Source organism: Vollenhovia emeryi, unplaced genomic scaffold, assembly GCF_000949405.1.
Source record: "Vollenhovia emeryi isolate VEMERY1.0 unplaced genomic scaffold, V.emery_V1.0 DF939135.1, whole genome shotgun sequence".
NCBI lineage: Eukaryota > Metazoa > Arthropoda > Insecta > Hymenoptera > Formicidae > Vollenhovia > Vollenhovia emeryi.
The window spans coordinates 2,314,794-2,336,706 of record NW_011967231.1 but is presented as its reverse complement, the minus strand read 5'-3'; the positions used below and the strand labels follow the sequence as shown (position 1 = coordinate 2,336,706).

General features: G+C 44.1%; 3 protein-coding genes across 4 annotated transcripts in view; all 3 read right to left on the bottom strand.

Annotated features, from left to right (window-relative positions):
- LOC105567733 (choline-phosphate cytidylyltransferase A-like) overlaps positions 1 to 1,218 on the bottom strand; it is a 9,453-nt gene extending 8,235 nt beyond the window's left edge. The window contains exon 1 of one of the 2 annotated variants that reach the window (XM_012022829.1): positions 936 to 1,218. The gene's annotated coding sequence lies outside the window, so the exon portion shown is untranslated. Of the gene's footprint in view, positions 1 to 635; positions 780 to 935 lie in introns of those variants that run through there. The other variant, XM_012022830.1, reaches the window with a different exon arrangement.
- Positions 1,219 to 4,706: 3,488 nt separating this feature from the next.
- Positions 4,707 to 11,915, bottom strand: LOC105567732 (importin-5). The gene is made up of 14 exons (XM_012022826.1): positions 11,757 to 11,915; positions 10,237 to 10,386; positions 9,815 to 10,041; positions 9,637 to 9,733; positions 8,781 to 9,346; positions 8,369 to 8,477; positions 7,715 to 8,014; positions 7,284 to 7,466; positions 7,055 to 7,181; positions 6,578 to 6,943; positions 6,239 to 6,492; positions 5,604 to 6,124; positions 5,302 to 5,521; positions 4,707 to 5,221 (listed from the first exon to the last, which is right to left on the bottom strand). The coding sequence occupies exons 1-14, from the start codon at positions 11,835 to 11,837 to the stop codon at positions 5,123 to 5,125; spliced, it is 3,300 nt and encodes a 1,099-aa protein (XP_011878216.1). The 5' UTR covers positions 11,838 to 11,915; the 3' UTR covers positions 4,707 to 5,122.
- Positions 11,916 to 16,435: 4,520 nt separating this feature from the next.
- On the bottom strand, positions 16,436 to 20,397 carry LOC105567763 (cingulin-like). Its single transcript, XM_012022877.1, has one exon. The coding sequence runs from the start codon at positions 20,342 to 20,344 to the stop codon at positions 16,436 to 16,438; it is 3,909 nt and encodes a 1,302-aa protein (XP_011878267.1). The 5' UTR covers positions 20,345 to 20,397.
- Positions 20,398 to 21,913: the final 1,516 nt, after the last annotated feature.

Sequence of the window (21,913 nt, the reverse complement as noted above, 5' to 3'; positions counted from 1 at the left end):
CCAAGTTCTTGGATCGTGGACACAAGGCTTTAGACCCGAGGCTCGTTTTCTGTTGCTAAACCGGCGAACTAGTGCAGTAAATTAGTGTAAGACCAGCATATTTTTTCTCATTCTAACTTACTGCACTAGTTCACCAGTGCAGGAACAGAAAACAAACCTATAGGCTGTAGGATTAAGAAGGTCCCTTTACACCCGAGTGTCTACAATGGCGTAGAGTAAGGATTATAATGAGCCAATCAGTGTCGACCAATGTCATCAAATGTTAGTACCGTTGTTGGTAAATGATGGACGTGCGAAAAGTTAGATTCGCGCCATTTATATTATTATAGAGTCAGCTCTTGACTCTTCAATGGTATAGAAGAGATCTATCGGCCGGAGGTGGCGGGTTCGATCGTATTTTGTCGTACAAAAACCCGATTAGCTCGGACCGCAGCAATTAATTCCCTATTACTAATAATTTCACCTTCGTCTTCGTTCATTATAAAAGAATTCTGCGTCCGACATTGCCACGTATTTACCTACACTGACCGCGTGGCCAGGCTAGGAGGTTATTGCTTCAACCAGCTCGACTGCCCAGCTCTCATTGGCTGAAAGTAAGAGAGTGGACCGTACGAAATGGAATTGAACCAACTTACTCTACGCCTACTACGCCGGAAACACGAGCTCACTCCGACGTCGTCTTGCAGCCTTAAATCCACTACTTGTACTGACACTGTAGACCGCGCTTTCAGGCGCGCGCGATAAACGTAAATACGCGGCTACGGAGAACAGAAACCGTCAGCCGCCACGTGACGACGACGTTGCTCCGAGAGCGCTCTCGGCTTCTCGTCGCCTCGACGTCGATCACGAGACGGGAGCACATCCGCGAACGCACCCGGCGGAAACGCGACGGAGAACGCCCTCGCGTCGGCCGACATCCCGGAAGTATGCCTTACCGTAGGTCCGTGACGGCCGCGCGCGTCCGCTCCCGGCGGCCTTCGAAATTTGCCGGGTGTCGCGACGGGAAGCGGCTCTCTCTCTCTCTCTCCTATCGAGCCTCCGCTCCGGTTGCACGGGTAGGGGTTTCCGCGATCTCGCGATCGGAGGCTTGTCGCGCGCGGGTGTGTACGCGCGCGTCCGATAATCTCGAGTGGAGCGGATACGCGCGGCCTCTCCCTCGATCGCGCCTTATTTATCGGCACTCGCCGCGCACTGCGTCGCGCGTCCGCTTTATCGCGCGTATATGAGCTGGGAGCGCGACGGAGCGCCGGGCGGTCCGCGACTCAGGCGAGAGGACGACGATGACGTAATATCGGATGATCGCCGGCGTCATGTGTGCGCCGGCCGTACCGTCCGCGTGCCGGCGTGTACGTGCGCGCGCGCGCGTACACGCGGCTACGTACATACGTGGAACGGCTGGCGAAAAAGCGGCGAACAGACAGACAGAGAGACAGAGAGAGAGAGAGAGAGAGAGAAATGCGGACGTAATGCATTCTTAGGATTTTTCCGCGTTGGCTCTTCGCCTCTCGGTACACCCCAAGTCTCGGTTTACCAAATATAAATACGATGGATGATTGCGTTATTGAAATGAAATTTCAGAATTTGACACGAGATCGTATTTTATATATAAATCACCGTATCGGCTTATCGAGGGAGGGATTTATGAAAAACGACCCGGTGAGAAATGATCGAGTATTGGTATTCTGAATACTCTTTTATCGTCAAAAGCGGCTTGCCGCCAATCGGAAGGCTTATTAGCCGCTTTTGTTGACACAAGAGGATTCGGGAAACGGGCCACTGTCAAATTGTCGTCGATTCGATATGAATTTGACGGCGTCGATCGACGAGGATCATTTCTCGCCGGGGATATCCGAGCGCGACAAGTGTCTAATGCGTCGAGTAAGCCCGTGGGGTGGAGGAATAGGAGTAAAGAAATAAATAAATTTTATTCCTTCCTCCTATTTCAGCTCTTACGCTCACTCTCGGCGAATCTCAACGCCATCGGCCAGTGTTAAAGGTGCCATTTCATAGAGCGAAGAAAAGCTAGCGTATTACCCCTATACTCCACCGCAATTCAAATCAGCGTTGAAAACCTATTCGCCTCCTTCTTCATGGAGCATATTTTCGCTGGCTTTCTTTGGCTGTTGTTTATTTTAGAAGAATAGCTTCCTTACCTGGCACAGCCAGGCTTACTCCGCGCATTGTAGACGACGCATAAAGCTTATTCTACAATGGGCGCAAAACGCAAGACGCCAAGTCGCAACGCGAGAGATCGGCCAATGACAGTCGATCATTCTTCTCATATTTGACTGCGAGTGGTCGATTTCGCGCGTTGCCACTTGGCGCCTTCCGTTTCACGTCCATTGTAGAATAAGCTTAACAGAGTTCGCGGCACGTAAGCGCGAAATACGAAGTACCGTTGCGCGAATTGCGTTCTCGAATCAGGTTTCCTCCGTTACTTCGAGACGTGCGTCGCGAAATTGCGAACGCGTGGCGCGCCGTAAATTTTGTTTCGCGCGTATCGATCTTCCGTAAACTGCACTTTCCGAGTCTTCAAATTGAAAAGCAAAACAGAAATAAAGATATGTAGTGAAATAAGTGGTACGTGCGAAATTGAATTTCCACGGGATTTTGATGACGATGGCTATCCTTTTCCCGGCTGTTTTTCATTTGCTAAATATAGATTTAATCAGCCACGAAGTGCTCGGTATCGGGCACGAATGTCCGCTCGCGGTGACCCTGTGTCACTCCCCAATATTGAAATACGAATTATTTATGTACAATGAAACGGCAAAAGCGCATTTGCCGGGCCTCGATATATCGTGGCACTCGTTGCAAGTGTACGGCGAGTGCTTTAAAATAATCGTACGTACGCGGCACTCGCGAAGTATAATCTAGAAAAACGTTTTATCTCTCGCGACAACGATCGATAAAAGCGATATACAGGAAATTGATACGACTATCTTTAACTATTCCCAGCTCTTTAACCGTGCGCTTAAAACCGCGTTCCAATAATTAACACGCATATATTTTTTCCTGTTATCTACGACTTTTGTACGTCACAGAAAATGCCAATAGGATAATTATCATGCAGCCTCGTCGCAAATTTTACTCAAAGACGATTGCTGTGCAAGATAAAGCGCCGTCGAACGACGACGAGCTGTCGACGCATTACTTGTGCATTTAACTTTTGCAAAAGTTTGATTGAACACTATACGTACTATACATTGTACTTAAATAAGGTTTGCAAACTGTACATACTGGCTATTAAATTAAATTTATTAAAATTAAGATATATATACGAAGTGTGCAGGTGAAGCAAAACAAATGATTACAAAGCTGAGATTTATTTTAGCTAGTAATGATTTTAAAATAATCTCTATGTATATATATATCTATGTATATATATAAGAACTATAATTTTCCCTTTTTCACATTGATTTTTACTCTTCATCGCAAATGTGTATCGCATAAACAGCCCAGTGTCGACGCTTCCGTATGTATTTGCTGCAATTACGTGCACCTTACAAGATCATGTTTGTTGATTTTCGGTGAAATAACGAGGCAGTGCCTACCGTATATTATCAAGGATACTTACAATAGGATACTTCAACTCTATAAACTTATTCGTGATATTCTCATATGCTTTGATGTATGTACAAATAAATGTTTATTCTTTACCTTTACTCCTCTACACGTCTTAGTAAAAAAAGGTTGTTAGCATTCACGTTAAGAGTAGCCGCGAAGGTGTACTGGAGGTAAAATTTTTCCGTCCGTGAAATTTCGATACAGTCGCAAGTATCGGAGTACATATTTTTTACAAATAAATAGCAACAAGTACGGGAGGAGGCAACCGTTTAAACGGATTATTTCGCTTCAGTCCTTTTCAACATCTCGATTCTCATGTTACATCAGTCGAAAGAAACGTAATGCACTCTGTATTATCAAGTCGTTCTTTTTTTTCTGCGTTATATCTTTTATTGTTTCTTATTCTTGAATGACGTCTTGCTTTCCGGCATGAGCTATGTTGTAAAGTTACAGCTAAAGAAGCATATTCCAATATGAATTAGCTGTAAGAGTACAAGAAACATTCGCGGCATTTAAACATAGATCTTTAATGTACCTCGCCAAAGGAAGAGAAACCTATTAGTCACAGAGTATCTTATAGAACTCGAATCTAAAATTTTTAAAACTTCATTACGTTTCATTCAAAAGGCATTCGTATACAGACCTCAACATTGCAACATTATCGATATTATCATTAAATAACATTTACTGTATCTAAATTTAATAATAAAAATACCTAAATCACAATGTCGCGCGTTCATTTCATGGCTACAATGAGGGGCTTTTCCAGTCTATCTTGCATTATCAGCTCTGTTATTTTGACGGAACGTGGGATAGCTTGAGAATGTAGACGCAATTTAGAAAGATCACAGTAACTAAATTGTAATTCCTTAACGTTATATTCGCATAACAAAGCTATAATATGTATGTAGATAGTACTATGCAATTTTTTACAAAGCCACTCTTCTTTAAAGATAATTTAGCATCATCTGGCTCTCAATGGCAGAACGTTCGGGATAACGATCGCTTGAGTGATTTAAGTCGATGTCATTATTCATAAACTTTTTAATAATATTCACTCGGGTGATGTAGAAAAAAAAGAGGTATATATACAACAAGTATATATGTATAAAATATTGAATTTAAAATATTTTATGGATGCATATACATATATGTATGTATATAGAAACATACATATATATAAATATACATATACATATATAAACAGTTTTTAATTCTGCCAATGCGAGTTTATTCATAATTGATAAAATTTCCTTCGACTTGTCTTCCTTCGCAGAAGCACTGTAAATGAAACAGTGGCAAACCCTAATTTTACTTGAAATGATTAACAATCCCTGATAAAAAAAAACTAATTATCAAATCTGATAATGATACAGAAATACATACTCAACAAGTACGTGGATAATATGTAGAATGCTTAAATATATTTGCGTGTGTATAACTAGGCAGGAGCAAATGTTTTTATAGGTACAATGTACCTACAATCTGCGATTTCTTCGGGAGATTAATTAGCGCGAGCATTTATCATTTTTATTTGTTACGATGTTAAAAATGTTCAACTTAGTGTACTTAGCGTACTGAGTGCCTCGTGCAGCGCCTGTTGTTGATCTGTTGATAACTGCATTATGATCGCCTGGAACATCGTGTCGTTGTTCTGAAAAGGAATAAATAATTGGTCACTTATTATTCGAAAACTGAAACGATCAACGTAAGCAGACCTTTCGCTCAACACACCTGTATTTCTCTAACGATACTAAGAATTCTAGACATAACGGGATGATCGGTAGGCACAGCTTCTTTGAACAATGCTTCGGCAAAGAAACTTATAAGTCGAGGCAAATGCGCATTATTCGTTCCTAAAACTACGGCGTGATTTGCTTCGATCAAATCGCACAGATATCCATACACGTGAGGTGCTTCATCTTCATCTTCGACGACTGGCAACCAAGTCAGCCTGTACAGAAAGAGAAGCAAGAGTAAAGTTTATGAGTTAATATATACTAAATAACAATTTCTTAAATTTCTCATCAATTTACCAGTGTGGAAGAATTTCATCAACGTTGATTCTTGTATTGTTGTATTTGAGAATTTTAGTCACCGCTGAAATGGCATTTTCAGTAGGATTTACATTTTCAAGCGACCTAGATTCGGGATCGCTAATAACTTCCATCAGCTTTGGTAAAGCTTCTGCACATGCTTGTGCAAAGCCCTCGCCACCAAATTGGCCTAAAACTCCGCAGCCATAAGCTGCTGCTTGTCTAACTTCTGCGGATTTGTCAGAAACGTATTGAATCATCGGTCGCAAAAAGAATTCTTGATATTTTACACATTCAGGTCCTCCGAATTCTATAACGTCGTCAAAGACGCATAAAGCCCATTGGTGATCGGACCATGATTTTTCGGGGCTCAGTAATTTTACGAAATGCCCGCATATTTGATCAAAGTATGGGAAGAATGAAGACTTGTAAGTTGTAAACAAGGCATGTAAAATATCAGCCATTTTGCTAAGCGTGTATACGTCCTCATTGTCTTCATCAGCAAGTTGTTCTTCAACAACCTAATTTCAATAGAACGTTAACACGGATTAATGTATTTTTTATTGTTCAATTATCAAATTTCTATCAAGTTTTACAGACGACTAATCTTCACAAATTATTGTGCAGACTCCTACCTCATCATAATCTTCATCTTTTCGTTTCTCCAATCTGGCAACTGCTTTGTCAAAATGTTCATTAAGTAATTTATCTAAAAGTCGTAGAAGTTCAGTCATATGCGGCGCACTTAAGCAACCTGCGCCCAGCGTCTCGATACACTTTGCTAAAGAAGACAATAATTCCAACAACACTTCAGATTCTGGTTCTGTATCGATAGCTTTCAACAGATCAGGGCAAATATATGCCCACATGCCTTCTAGATACTGCGGGCCTGTAAACATAAATATATATGATAAGACAGTTGATAATAGAAAAGTGATGCGGTACCTCAGTAGAAATATTAATTATCTAATAACCTTTTATTTTAGCACAGTCGAGAAGATACGGCAAACTTGCAGCAGCTGCGGTTCTAACACCATCGTGGAAGTAGAACTTCAACATCGGCACCATTAATCGCACCACTTCTTCTGCATAACCCGCAAAGCCCTCCTTTAATTCCCGCGCGTAACAAACCAACATTTCGCATGCAGAAGCCTTGTCCTCCAAGCCAGCTGTTTTGATTCCAAAGTTTTGTTGCTCTCCCAGTGAAACAAACTGCCAGTCAAGATCACTCTCAATGCCTTCCATGTCTTCATTGTCCAGTAAAGCAACTTCAGGCTTCATAGCGGCCGTTCGCAATACGGGTCCCATTACTAACGGTAAGTACTGTTCAAATTGTTTTCCTGTAAAAAAAATATAAATTCTTTTAATTGCGTAATTCATAAAAAGTTCCTGCGGTACGACGGAACATTGACATATTTAGAGAAGCGTATAAAGTCTTTGTAATATCTTACCAAGAATTTTACAAATCCTGGCCCAAGCAGATATAAGATAGCTGGTTTGTGGATCGTCATCAGGAAGATCACCTTCTGAATGCGTCTTGAGTAACATATCCATAACTTCGCTAGCATCGACGATAAACTGTTGAAATTGAACAATATTAATATACACGATGTATAACAATAGACAATATATAATAATTGCTAACTTTTCATCCAGAAACCATCAAGATTTAATATTTACCTTTTCTGAGCCAACAGCCAGGCCTATAAGACTGACACACTCGATCGTCTTGCCCCGTAATATTTTGTGTTCCTGCTGACTCGCATTTTGAATAATATATTTTAAACAGGGCATTAGCCTGTCGTAGTAAGTTACAAATTGCTCTTCACACGTATCCGCAACAGAGGCAATTGTCGTGACAACCTGTATAGACAGCAGCAAAAAATTCAGATTTACATCAACTCTCTTTGTAAACTCTTCATTTATATTTTATGATTTATTATAACTCGAGGATGCCAAGTGACTCTATGTGCAAACTTATAATTGGTGTATTTCGAGTTAGACCTTCATCTCACGTATGGATTTTTAATTGGTAATTTGCGTAAAGCGATAGATTCCCAATAAGGGGCTAAACATAAGAAGCACACAGCAGAGGACAACTCGAAACTTACCTGTTCAAGTACGAGCTTAGTTCCCTTTGCAACTAATTCATGAAATTTAGCAGTCAGGATCGACTCGAGCTTGGCCATTATAGCATCGAGGTATGGAGTGAGAATATTTTTCGGGCAATCTTCGCTAAAGTTTACAAGAGCGGCGCCAGCGTGGGCTTGAACCCTGGGATTTGCGTTATCATCCAACACCATTAGTAGTCCAGGGATAACTTTATCATGGAATTTCTTTTCAAATGTGGGCGAGAAATCTGTAGACATTTGTCCTACTGCGTTGCAGGCAGCATATCGTACACGAGGATGCTAAAAGGAAACCCAACAATACTTAATTTATCCATGAATTTCACACTAATATCACGTTAAGATACGAATGGAAATATATGTTCCAAAACTATGACTACTATCGCTACTAACAGTAGTCAGCTCTCAGGAACCACAAAGAACACATTTTTATTACTAAAACAGTAATGAAGAAAGAATTTGCATTCTTTGCTTAATTTGCCACAATTGTAACTCATCATATCCAAAGGAATATGACTGCCGGATTAAATTGTGGCCTATCCTAGTAAATTACGGTACGTATAATGTGATGTAAGAAGAGATAAAATTCTAAACGAAATAGCTGACCAAATTATGGAGCAAAGTCACTGTACTTACCGGATCTTGTAAATATTGTATGACTCCGTCCATTATTTGTGGTAAAAGAACTTCCATTTGTTTATGGCATCCTTCACCAACAGCTGAGATAGCCATGAGCGCTGCATGCCTAAATAATGAAAAATATATGTTTACACACACACACTACATAAGAGTAAAAAATATAAATTTGATTTATCACATATTTAAAAAGCTGTAAGTTTTCATAATTATAGCAGTCACGTCATACAACTGCCAATTTCTTATTTCAAACACTCCAATGAGAATCTCGGACCAACTGCCAGAACGGCAGCTGGGAAAGAGGATTATCTCATTGGTTATTCTATCACAGAAGTAACGCAATTATATAAAAGTATGTAACTGCTGACTCTTCTGTGACACTAATTGCGCAATAAATAAAGCTATCGCTCACCTGTACTTCCAATCAGTGTTATTCAACATTGTAGGGATATTTAGCACGATTTGTGGTAGCATCGTCTTCCCTCCCAGGCCACAGGCCAATCTGTCTAAAGCACTTTCCGCAACTACGGTGTTGCTGTCGTTGTCCTCTTCGATGATTTCATCGGAGAAGCTCCATTTCTCATCTTCTTCCAAGTCGGTCATCATCTTCAATACCAATGGCACTAAGGGTACAATGTATGTATCGCCAACTTTCCGTACCATAGCCGGCGCAGTCTCCGCCAGAGTCACCAAAACCTCCAGTGCCAATTGCCGCCAAGAGTCAAGCATCTCTTCATTGGAGAATACATTCATGCACATTTGCATAACATTGTCCAATTGCCCCCTGAGGAATTTTGGCGTGGTCTCAGCAAGGTCTATCAACACTTTTAGAAGAGCATCATCGTCTTGCTTTTCTATAGACTGAGCGGTTACTTGTACAAGCGCCGGAACTAGTTCTGAGAAATGCTTGTGTATATTTTCCTCTTTGTCGTGTAACGTTATAAACGCTCCAATTGCTCTTACTGCTTGAAACCTAACCTGTGTGGCAAAAACAACTGCGATTATTACAATTGCTCTCGTAACAGAAAACTTTGGATAATTACACAAGTTCTAAATTTAGGACGTCGACACAAGTGTAGCTATTTTCCATATAAAATGTATGCCCCGTATCTGTCTGTAAATTAACACTTCACAAGTTACAGTCATCAGAAGGCACTTTTTATTTTTGGAGAAATTATTGTGACGAGTAATCTCGTCTTTACGAAACTCGCGTATCTATTTCTCCTGTTGGACTAAATAAAAATACGAGCACGCAAATTTCACATTACCTCATAATTTGCCATGTCTAAGACAGATTGTTGTAACATTTGCTTTATAAGATCGAGATGATTCGCTTGTTGATTTCCAAATACGCCTGGGACGGATCTGCATGTACGTTTAATACACTTTGCTTGCATATTCTTAATAAATATACTCACACGAGATAGATATAAAAGAAAAACTCACGTGAACATACGCAGCGCGCTTTCCTTTAATGACGGCAATGGACTATTTGCGCACTGAAATAGGAACTGAAGGAACTCCGGCCACTGATTGTTGCCATCCTCGTCTATTAAATTCCTAGCAACCTCAGCCGCAACGTCGCAGACTTTACGCCGGATACTGTCGGTTTGTTCATTTTGGACCGACAGTAAAATTTGTTCCTTCAACTGGACTTGCGCCTCCGGTGGAATCTGTGAGGTAATTGCATATTAAACTTATCTTCAACCGACTTTGATTCATGTAGACGATCTTCAAAAATTACTTTCTTCGCAAAAGACTTAGGAAACAAACCGGCAGCAGCGCTCAAGTGGAAGGAGCACAGTTTTGACAACAGAATATTTTAAACAGTAACTCGAAATTAGGGAAAAACGGGAGCGCTACGCTACCTTGGGATAAAAGTCCACGAATTCTGAGGAGAACAGTCGGCGCAACAGTACTGCGGCAATGGCCCGCATCTCTTCTGCAAGCGTACCATTGCAAACGGTGTTTAAGAGAAACGTCACCTTGCTTTCCACTGGAAGATTACCGTACGCCTCCTAAAGAATTTCAAGTTTTCATTAAAAAAAACATACCGTCAGCTTTCAAAGTCTTTGTTAAATTTTCTAATGGCATAAAGATGTGTATGCGCGAATTCATGTGGGAAAGCGCCAGCGATTCCTAGTGTACAATGTACGGTCGTGGGAAAGGTGGTCCGACGTTTTACAATAAGTTTTCGGTACATTCGTGCATATCGTTCGTTCGCTTTAACAATGCGCCACTGCACATATCCGTGAGCAAAAGCTATAATCTCTCGCACGGTAGACCGTACTTCCGAAATTCGTCCTAGAACGTCGAGCAACCTTTCTGACCACGACTGTTTGTCAATTCGCGCAAGTTTCTCGTATTTATTGGCTACAAAACGCAACGTTACTCGATGTGAAGAGCACATTGCACATTGGGGGGCGGATTTTAATGACGGGCCAGGTTTGTAACGTGGCATACAAGGATGCCGCATCGGAGCAAGCGCCTTTGTCCTATCGCTATACATTGTACGTCATATATAAAGCAAGAATACATGTATACGTGCGACGAACACGTGCCCATGTACATTCGTAGATGCCAAGATGAAAGCTATCTCTCTCTCCCGTACTAAATTTACCAAGCTACCAATCTGACTCACTTCGCGCGGAATACGTATTGTAATCGGCGCACGTATGAATATTCGACGAATTACGCTCGACACGTGATCGCGCCGTGAGTCAAGGCAAAAGACGTATATAGAGCGCGCCGAGCGGGATTAATTTCGCGCGCGCGAGACGACGCTGCCCGCGCGCATCGGGCGGGTCGCCGAGGCAGGGCGGAAAGCAGACGTGTTGTGCACGCGGTATGCACGCCACGACGCCCGCCGGAAATCGCGTGTAGGCGGGAAACGAGATGCATCTCGCGCGACCGCGTGCGTGCCGCTGGGTGCGCGTCTGCGAGGACGGACGGACAGAAGCCGCTCCCCGCGTGCGAAAGTCCAGGCCGGCGGGCGAGACGCGCGGCACCCGTCATCCGTGCACGCGCGCGAGGTCGACGGAAGGCACGCGGGGCGCGCGATGCCCGCATGCGAGACACCATTTTGGATCTTGCTTGACCGATCCCGTGTGCGGACAGGTGCGACGGGCGCACGACGGCCGGCCGCCGCGCGACGGATCCGCCTAGGTCGACGCGCCGCGGATCGACCGGCGACGGCGACGTCGCGGATCGGCGCGCCGTGCCGCGCGCCCGACGCCGGCCGGAGCTCGCGAGCTCTGACAACACGTCGGCAACGTGCTCGGGCCGCGCGAGGCTGCCGCGGCCGCGCCGCGGGCACTCCGCGCCGTCCCGGGGCGGCCGACGCCGGCCGGGCGCGGCCGCGAAAAATTCACCGCGCGCTCACACGTACCTCCGCCCGCGTCCGGACATCGTTGTCTGTGCTGAGGAGTGTATTCAGAAGCTGTTGAAACTGTTCGAGGTCTGCCGCCATTGTTGCCGAACGAATGAAGCTAAAGCGCACACTTGCATCGAGTCGATCGTCATTCGACTTGCTGCCAACCCCGCGCGGTGAAATGTCACTATTTGCCGGCGACGTTGCCAACGTTGGAAAGTTTCGTGACGCTCGCCTTAAATTCAATTGGTCAGTTTGCTTCGTGGGGTGTAACGGGTCTGTTCGTGTCGCGTGCTCCACATGCTCCAGCTTGCCCCAACGACCAATACCGTTGTTTCATTTAAAGCTTATTCTACAATGGACGCAAAACGCAAGACGCTAAGCCGCAACGCAGGAAATCGACCAATCACAGTCAAATATGAGAAGAATGGTGGACTGTCATTGGCCGATTTCTTGCGTTGCGGTTTATGCGTGGTCTACAATGCGAGTCGCAGAGTCGCAGTCGTAAGAATAATCGACTGCGATTGGTCAATTTCGTCAGACACATAAGAACTGACCAATCATAGTCGACTATTCCTACGACTACGACTCTACGACTTCTATGTAGACGAGGCTTTAGAGTCTTACGTTTAGCGTCCATTGTAGAATAAGCTTAAGGCCTTCACACATAAAATTCCGTAAGGACGTAAAACGTAAGCGTAAGAAAATCAACAGATTGGATTTGCTACTGCTTGCGTTATTGCCTTACGTTCTCGACTGTGATTGGTCGATTTTCTTACGCTTACGTTTTACGTCCTTACGGAATTTTGTGTGTGAAGGCCTTTACGATTTAAGCGTAGGTAGGAGACGTAGTATTGTGTACCATTGGCTTAAGAGCTGTGGCATATACAGAGAAGCTTAAGTAGCAAGATTTAAGACGTATGAATTTTAACCAACCGAACTTTTCAGCGTTGCTTAAATTTCAAAATGGCTGTTTACGTTCTCGACCATGATTGGTCATTTCCCTTACATTTTAAGTCGAACTTAAATTTAAATTTTAAATGCACTTAATATAATTTTGAAACGATTGGTTAGAACCTAGTAACTTTCAAATATCCACTTTTGAATCTAGTGACTTTTCAGTCTCAACCAGCTCCGAATGGGTGCGTTCGGAAACACAGTGTATCATTTTATCCTTGTTGCTCGCCGAATGTTACACAAGATAAAATGATACATTGGGACACTCGGGTGATGTTTCCAAACGCAGCCAATCTAGTAATTTTTAAACCTCTTCTTTGAAAATTTTATTGATAATTAATTATTTGTAGATTTCATTATAATAATTAAAATAAAATTACTTTGTTCCAGAGCTGCTATTGGAACATCAATGATCCCGAAGAACATGGTAACATCTCGAAGTTGATCGTCTTAAATGTTGTTCTTTGACAAAACAGCGTTCATTAATAGTTCCTCACACAGCACCGAAGCTTTCAGAAATATTTCAGAAATATTATTGCAACAGTGCAATAATGTTCTCTGAAATGTTTCTGAAAGCTTTGGTGCTTGTATGGGTCGTTTATATAATAATTGAATTTGCCAAAAGAGATCAAATGTAATATAGACTATTGAAAAGTTATTAAATAACGGATAATTAAATGAACATCTTAAATGCCTAAACACTTCCGTAATAATGAATCGCGACGATTAATTCATCATCATCACTATATCAATAATTGGCGTAAGATCGTTTTTGTAAAACAGCGATTACTCTCAGTCTTTATTTAGATATATTCGCCGCCGTCACGATGGGGACGACAGTAGGAAAAGGATGGGAAGGGCGGACGGAGGAGGGGAGGGGGGAGGGGGGAGGGGGGAGGGGGGGGAGAAAAACGAGCTTGCGCCAGCGTTTCGTGATTACAGTGATTTCCCGCAATTAAAGTCTGTTTAGTCATGGACCAGTACGTGGACTGCGTTCGCGAAACGCATCTGACTGTGCAGCTCGACGCATTGCGTTTTATTTGCAACGGTCTGCACTCATTGTTTGCTTCCGCGTGAAAACACGAAATATATATATATAAGCGCAACGAAGTCAACACCGATTCAGGAACACTGAAGCGAAATTTATACTGTTAAGGTTTTTTATAAACTTTAAAGAATCTCGCTCGCAATTGTGTGGACGAACCGGTCTATAATTATTGTTTTTCATCTAGCGCGAGTTTTGCCGATTGGCTTCCGCTTTACTACTTCCCACTTTTCCGCCAAGGTGTGAATTCTACCACAGACAAATAGATAAAAGTCCCCGAGATAGGCTCCTAATATGAGATAGCGGAGTTTCTGCTCGAATTCATTGACCCTGGAGTGAAATCTCGGCTGTTCAGTGGAAAATTGATTGATTAGATCGTGTAATCGTTGCGAAAAAAAATTTGTGACTTGAACTTGGACGTTAAAAACCGACTACCTCACATTAGAATCCTATCTCATAATAAAGGACTTTCCTCTAGTATTATTCGACAAACTAGCTTATAATTTTGCTTAGAAAAGAACAAATATTCTGATCGAGGTAATATTTTACGCAGTAAGTTTTTCTAATTTAAATTATAGTCAGTTCGACGAATATTTGTCATTTATTTTAAAATTGAATTAGAATTGTACCAGATATCAATCTCACGAAATTTTAATTATGAATTGTGCAGTACGTCAGAGAATAAATCTGCCATTTCGTATTAAAATTGAAAAAAATATTTTCACGATTTTTAATTTATATTACCAATTACTTGATGCGAACAGCCATTTTGTAGGTATAATAAGTTTATGAAAAATACAAGTATTACTATATAATTTTTCTCTGCAGTGTTTCACATACAAGATACTTTTCATTTGAATTGTCATGAATTGAGAGATAATAGAAAATTATTACTTTCAATTAAAAATACTTTTTTTTTCTAGCATGACCTAATTTATCTACAACAATTTGATTTTATACTAAATTATGGAAAAATTTCTATAAAAATAGATAATTGCAATACCCGAACGTTACCAAATAATTATCTAAAAACTACTCGTGCACATTAGACGCGAGAAGATGATATAAATTGCAAAGTTTCTCTTCAAACGTGAGCAATATTCATATATTCGCGGTATTGCAAAAGTAACATTCGCGATCAATAATTAACATTGACCGCGGTACATTAATATAAATCTCTTTTTAGCGCTAAGGAACGAATCTTCTTACATCACTTACGCATTACACATTTACACGATATTTTAATATGTAATAAATTAAATGCTAAACGAGATAAATGTTGGAATTAAAGTCGTATATTATATCCGCTACAATGTACAATATTTGGCAAGGATAAATTAATCTCATTAATAGCGCGAAAGATCTCTTCATTTGAGATTGCTGCTCATATGATGTGCGATATTATACGCGCACGACATAATGTATGCCCGAATATTTAATCTGCGAAAATGTGGAAAATCACAGACACAAAAGTCCACATCAATGTGTAACTCACGTGCGGAGTCGCAAAACAAAGGGGCGCCGGTTGTAACATCTGTCGTTACGACAATCCAATGTTTTTCGCGTGTGTGACGTCCGTTGTTACATGCGATCAGTTGATTTATCACGAAAGATATTACAAAACGCGTTTTCATATCGAGTTCCGGTACGCGCTTTCATGCCGCGTGCGTGTTGCAGTAAAAAATTACGCGCGAAGCATAATTGAGCATAAAGCTATTACGTACGCGCGGTTATTGCGTGCTTTTTTTTTTGATAAAACGAATTTTTGACGAAACGAAAAATTTTTTTTTAAAAATAAAACAGAATTATCGATCGCAATCTAAAAGAGATAATATTCGACGCTATCCTGTCGTTAGATACCTACCATTGTTTTATTTTGCAACCTGCTTGAACTGTCAGTAATGTAAGAAAGAATTGCAATTCCTATTTCGCGACGATCTCGTCGAAACGTAATCGTAGCTGTTTGATGAAGTCAAAGGTCAAAAACCGAGATATGTGAGAAGAATATAATTGTAGAGATGCCGGAGGACTATCCACTCATTTGCAATGTGCCACGTCACACTCTGGCAGTCTAGGGGAATGATAGATGAGCACCAAGTATGCCGCGCAAAGCGAGCTTTACCTTTTTGCTGAAATAATCTCAGACAAGGATTTTCGACGGTGATACCGTGGTCGTAGAGTATGCGATAATGGCCCGACATGCGCGCGCGATTAATGCATTATTACGCGCTCCACCGACACCGCTTTATCCTTATCGCCGTCATGCCGCTGTTGTCATTGTCCTGTTTGGCTTTAACTACTCGTCGCCCTAAAAGCTGAAGATGAAGTAGCAGCGCGCTTTTAGGAGGTTTTGTCAGTTGCTCTTAAAACGATTCCCGGCGCTGAGGAGAATGCGCTACCTTCATAAATTTTAGAAGAACTGCCGGGTTACACGGAACCTTTGACAAGAAAAGAAATTAAATGAAGTATAAAATATATTTTTTAAGTACAATGAATTAACAGAGCATAGCACAATTATATTTAAATTCATCCTCCGATCTTACAAGCCAATTTTTGCTACGCACTTAAATTATTTCCTACGCTAATTAAATGAAAATAATTTCATATAAATTAGCAGATATGATAAAGCGAGTAGAGATAATAAAATTTAATAAATTAAATGTACACAATTACATTATATATTTAGTATATACATTCAACCTCGGGATTTTTGTCCCTCCATGTGTTGCAGATTCCCTTCGACGGATTGTGGCTCAGGATTCTTGGGAGGGACGCGATCGAACCGATTTCGCCTGTTAGTTATCCGCAGATTTTTCTCCGTGAAGATATACTTCTTCAGATAGTCGCTTAACGCGCCTTCACAATGACTTTTTAACCCTTTATCCGACGCTTCCGGCATTGCGCTGTACTCATTCCTTCCTCTCGACGCGTCCTGCGCGCGACCGCCCAACTCCGCATTGGTCTCCCTCAATTTTTCGTTAGCGCACCGCAGGTCGTTCACTCTGAGCCTGAGATCGAAGTTCGACTTCCTGGAAGCGGCGAGCTCGTCCTTTAAAGCCGCCCTCTCTGACTTCAATGCGTCTAATTCTTCCTTAAATGTCTCGAGCTGCGACCTCAACGTCGCTTTCTCGTCCCTCAGATTCATCAGTTCGAGTTTCAAAGCCCGAATCTCCTCCGTCGCTCTACCGAGGTCGGCCTTCGTTTTCTCACCGTACACGTCCGTCAGGCAGGAGTTACGACTACTACGCGGGATATCCGCTTTCATCTTCGACGCTCTATTCCCGGTCCCGAGCCGATCGATATCGAGCGCCGCGGTTCTTTCGTCACCCTCGGACATCTCCGGGTCGCCGAGATAATTAGAATCATCGCCTATTCCTTTCTCGTGCCGGGTGCTCGCGAGCTCAAATTTCTTCAAGATAGCACCGACGCTTTCTCCCTCGTCCGGCACTTCCTCCGTCCTCCGCGCCGCTGGACACTCGGGTCTGCCGTTCGCCAGTTCCATCTTGACCTCGGAGTATTCGAACCTGAAATTCGCCCGCTCTAATTTCAAAGCCTTATGCCCGCCCCACTGTCTCTTCAGCGCGCCCTTTGGCTCGTCTTTGATCTCCGCTCTGTTATCATGACCGACGCGTGTATCAGATTCTACTTTGACTTCTGTTCCGCCAATTTCGACCTTTATGCCTGCACGCGCGGTATCCGAGCAATTCCGCTTCCGTTTGATCTCGTTATGAGCGCCGGCGAATCCCCGCTCGCGATCCCTCGCGAGCGGACGCTGCGTATCGATCTTCTTTAAGTAATTCTTACGATCGTTAGCCTCGTCGTGCAACGCGGCAAGCCGCAGCGCCTCGTACTTGATTCGCTGGGTCTTGAGTTGATTACCGATTTCATTTATTCTCCCTCGCGCGTCGTCCCTCTCCCGCCTGAGCGCGACGTTATCCCTCTCCCGCGTGTCGCAAGTGGCCCGCAGAAGAGTATTTTCCGCTTTCGCTTTGTCATTTTCGACCCTTGATTTATTCAATTCCATGGAAAAATATTCATTCTCCTCTCTCGCCTTATTCAGTTGCTCATTGAACTCGTTCTTTTCTGTCAACAGCACTCGTACACGGTCCTCGGCCTCGCTAGTCCGTAGAGACAGCGTATCCAAATCGCCGGCGACCCTCGAGTTCTCCGCTCGCAGACGCGCCGCGTTAACGGCCGCGTCTTCCAGTTCCGTCCGCGCTCTCTCCAGCTCCAACTTGAAATGCTCCGCAGCAGCCTCGCGCTCGCCTATCGTCTCCCGGAGGCCGTTACCCTCGGACTGAAATTTGTTAACTTGATCCTGCAGCGCGGCGCACTTGTTATTGGCGTCGGCCATCGACCTAGCCAGCGATCCTTTCTCGGACCTCAGCTCCGATAACTCCCCCTCGAGTTGTTCTTTCTCGTTCCGAAGCTGTTTGACTTTATTCTCCGACGCTTCGTACCTCGCCATCACCGCGTCGAATTCTCCCGGCGTTTCCTCGCCGAGGCCGGCGCTCGTCCGGACGTTCGATCGATACGTCAACGACTGCTCGTTAGACTCCAAGTCAGAAGCTTCACCTCCCGGACTGGCCATGTCACCGACGGCTTTATCCGGCGCGGACTTGAAATAGCCGATTCGCCCGTCCGCCTTGTTCAGACTTATTTTAGGCTCATTTGACTCGGCTTTCAAGTACTCCGACTCATCCCTGAGGTTTCGCGCACGGTCCACGCCATTGTCTCGCTCCTCCCCGCCGCCCTGCCGATCCCAACTTTTCAATTTGTCCAGTCGCTCGCGTTCCTCCCGCTTCCCAAGTCCCCCAATTATACTTCTCAGTTTTACATTTTCATCGGAAGCGACCCCAAGTTTCGTCCTGAGGTCCTCCAGCTCGGCCCTAAGGACCACTCTCGACGCGTCCCCCTGGGTAGTAATATTCTCAATTTCCCTGTCCCTCTCTCCGAGGACATTACGCAACCTTTCCGCTTCCCGTAATAACGCCTCTTTGTCGTCGCGATGGCCCCGCGATTCTTTCCTCGCTGCGTCAATTTCAGCCTTCATCAGCTGCATTTCCGCGACACGCCGCTCGGAATGATCGCGTTTAAGCGACAGCTCCGATAATTCCTGTTGCCCCCTTTTTATATCTTCCCGAAGAGTCTCGTTCACCTCGCGCACGTCAGCGATAATCTTCTCGTATTTCTCGCGATCTCTCTCCCATGTTAATCTGATGCTCGCACGCTCCTCGTCCATCGCACTTATACGCTCGTTCCTTTCCAGCAATTCCGATTTTAAATACACGACCAAGGCTTCGAGCTGTTCGATCCTCTCGCGTAAATTCGCGCGATCGTCGAAAATCTCGAGTTCCTTCATTTTGCTGCACAAACGCTCGATCAAGTCCTCCAGCGCTTTCGTTATTTTCCCGTCGGAATTAATTTCAACTTCCGGCGGTGCCTGTTTCCAGGTAGCGATTACCGCGAGTGACTTCCTAACGATATCTTCGAGCTCCGTGACTTTGGTCATGTAACGCGAGCCGCTGATGCCACCGATCTTGCAATACTTATTCATCGGCTTTATCTTCAACTTTTCAATCTCCCCGTCGATTTTCTGCAAGAAATCGTTCAACGACGAAGCCGTCTCCAAGCGTGTCCCGTACTGGACATTCTCGCGCAATCGTTTGTCCGTCGGCACGCTCGACCGTCTAAGCTCTACGGACAGCACTTTCAGGTTTACTTTTAGACTAACCACCTTCTTCAGGTACTTGAGACAGTCGGGATCGCCAGCGGCGATCATCGCCTCGCGATCGCTCTTTAAATTGTTCCTCAAGTCGCTCATCAGACGCTCGATGTGCTTAACGACGTTCGGGATATTCGCAGCGTCGAAACTTTCGCTATAGTTCGCATTCTCGCGAATAATTCTCAGTCGATCCATCTCTCCCATCAATTGTTCGGCAAGATTGTTCAATTCGCCGTTCCTCTTCCGATATTCCGCGCCGTTGCCGCACCGCAGTCGCAGCATGGCCCTTAATCGGTCGAGTTTGAGACGCAGGCTCCTGTTTTTGGTCCTAGACCTGTATAAATTCTCGCTAGCGTTCACGAGCTCCTCCGACAGACCGATAATCATCTCGACGGTCTTGCCGATCGCGCTCGCGAAGATTATTTCTATCGTTCGATCGCCCCTCGTAAACTCGTTCAGCTTGTCCCTGAGCTGCAGCACGACACTCGTCTCGCTCTCCTCGGCCTCCTTCAGCCGCTTCTTCAGGCGCAGAATCTCATCGCTCATACGCTCCCTCTCGCCCGAGAACTCATTCTCGAGCGTGGCGATCTTATCGTTTATTTCGCAAACGGCGAGATCCTCCTCGGCTTTCGTCAGCGCACGCTTCAGACTCGTTACTTCGTTCTCCAAAGCGCCGTTCGCCTGCTCCAACCGGCTAATCTCCGCCCGCTGATGCACGATCAAAGGGTCGATCTGCTGGTTATCGTCCCCATTCTTGTCATCCACACGCAGAGCCATTTTCATCCGCCAGATATTACTCTTCAGTTTCGCGCTATCGTCCCGCCAGTCTCTCATCTGCCGCATCACGTTATGCAGCTTGTGCAAGGTCGCAACAGCCATTCTGGCGATTCTCGTCTTCTCCTCGACGGCGACGTCAATCGCGATCACTGACAGGTAATCGTCGAGATATTTGTCACTCATTGCTGCCTCGTCAATTTTACCAGAGTTATATAATGCATGACCCAACGGCATTATGCGCAAGATAATGAATTTCGCTAAATATCATAATGTCAGCCATTAAAAATTTATATTAAAAATCTCATGTATATATACATGCATTTATTTATATCAAATTATCTAGGATACCTTTATGCAGATTTTCATTAAAATTGTTATAAATTTTTGAAAATGCTCCGCCGTTTCGCGGTTAGCGTTGCACCGTCACGATAAATCTAATATGAGCATGAATTAATTTGTATTATTTTATTAATTACAGAAATGTACAAATGCCGATGACTATTCTTCATTAAAATCCACGGCAACAGTATCAATAATTTGCGGAAATTTACAATTATCTATTAACACATTTCGTCAGCCTATACTTGAGAATTTTTCTACGCCAAATTGTCATTAACGAGCGGAGCGCTTCGGGGAGGTGAGAAATCGATTTTCATGCACGTGACGAGTGCACAGATATCTTCACGTTTCAGCATCCGTCAGCGTGTGCGCGCGCGCGCGCGCCACATACGTGCACGCGAGATACATCTGCATTATTTATCGTGCAGTACATCTTGTAAGAGCTAAGAGCCCGTCCGTTGTTACGCCAATTCGATTAACGAAACGGTGATTTTGCACGAGTAATGCGGCGGACGGCGGGCAAAAAGCGGGCGGAAAGTTTGGTGAAGTTCCCGCTAACCCCGCGCCGCACCCGTGTTTTCCTCCTTCCTTTGCAATTACCGCGCAGATTTAATTGATGACGGGCCCCTCTCGATAAGTTCTCGAACAGAACCGAACTGTGGTCCAAGTGCTCTCGAAACTCTCGAAACTTAAGAAGCGTTCGGTATCGCTGCGCCGGCCCCTCAATATCGGAACACCTAATAAGACTGCTCTAACGAGGACTTTCGCCGAGCATACTGCGCGCAATTTAATTATAGCGACCGCTTAATTATGTGGGTCGTACGTAATCGGTACTTCCGGTTTCCCGGCGAGCGCGCCAACTTCGCGACGGGGGGAAACTCGCTGAATAATGCCGCGTATCCACGATCGGGCGTCTCTCCATCCCAAAGCTGCCGTAAGCTATCGACAACAATCCCGCACATCTCCCCGGTGTGACCGAAATTCTCGGCGCGGATTCGCGGCGACACCGTGAGACCGTTCGTCTAATATTATCCTGCTATTAACCGCTAAAGGCCCCGTCTATTTTGTGTGATTTCGGGACGGGGCCGAATTATCCGAAATTTAATTCGGTGTTATATCGAGTTATATCGATCTCGCTGTGAGAGAGAGTCGAGCTCATTGAGAGCAGCACCGAAAATACCGATTGACGTCTCACGAGGTTCATACATGCGCGCGCGCGCGCGCACACACACAGTCTTCGTGCATAGAAAGATTTTATCTCGGCGAAACTCTTTGCGGAGCAATGATAGCGCAACTCCGCCACCGCGGGTTATCTATGAATTGACCCAAGGC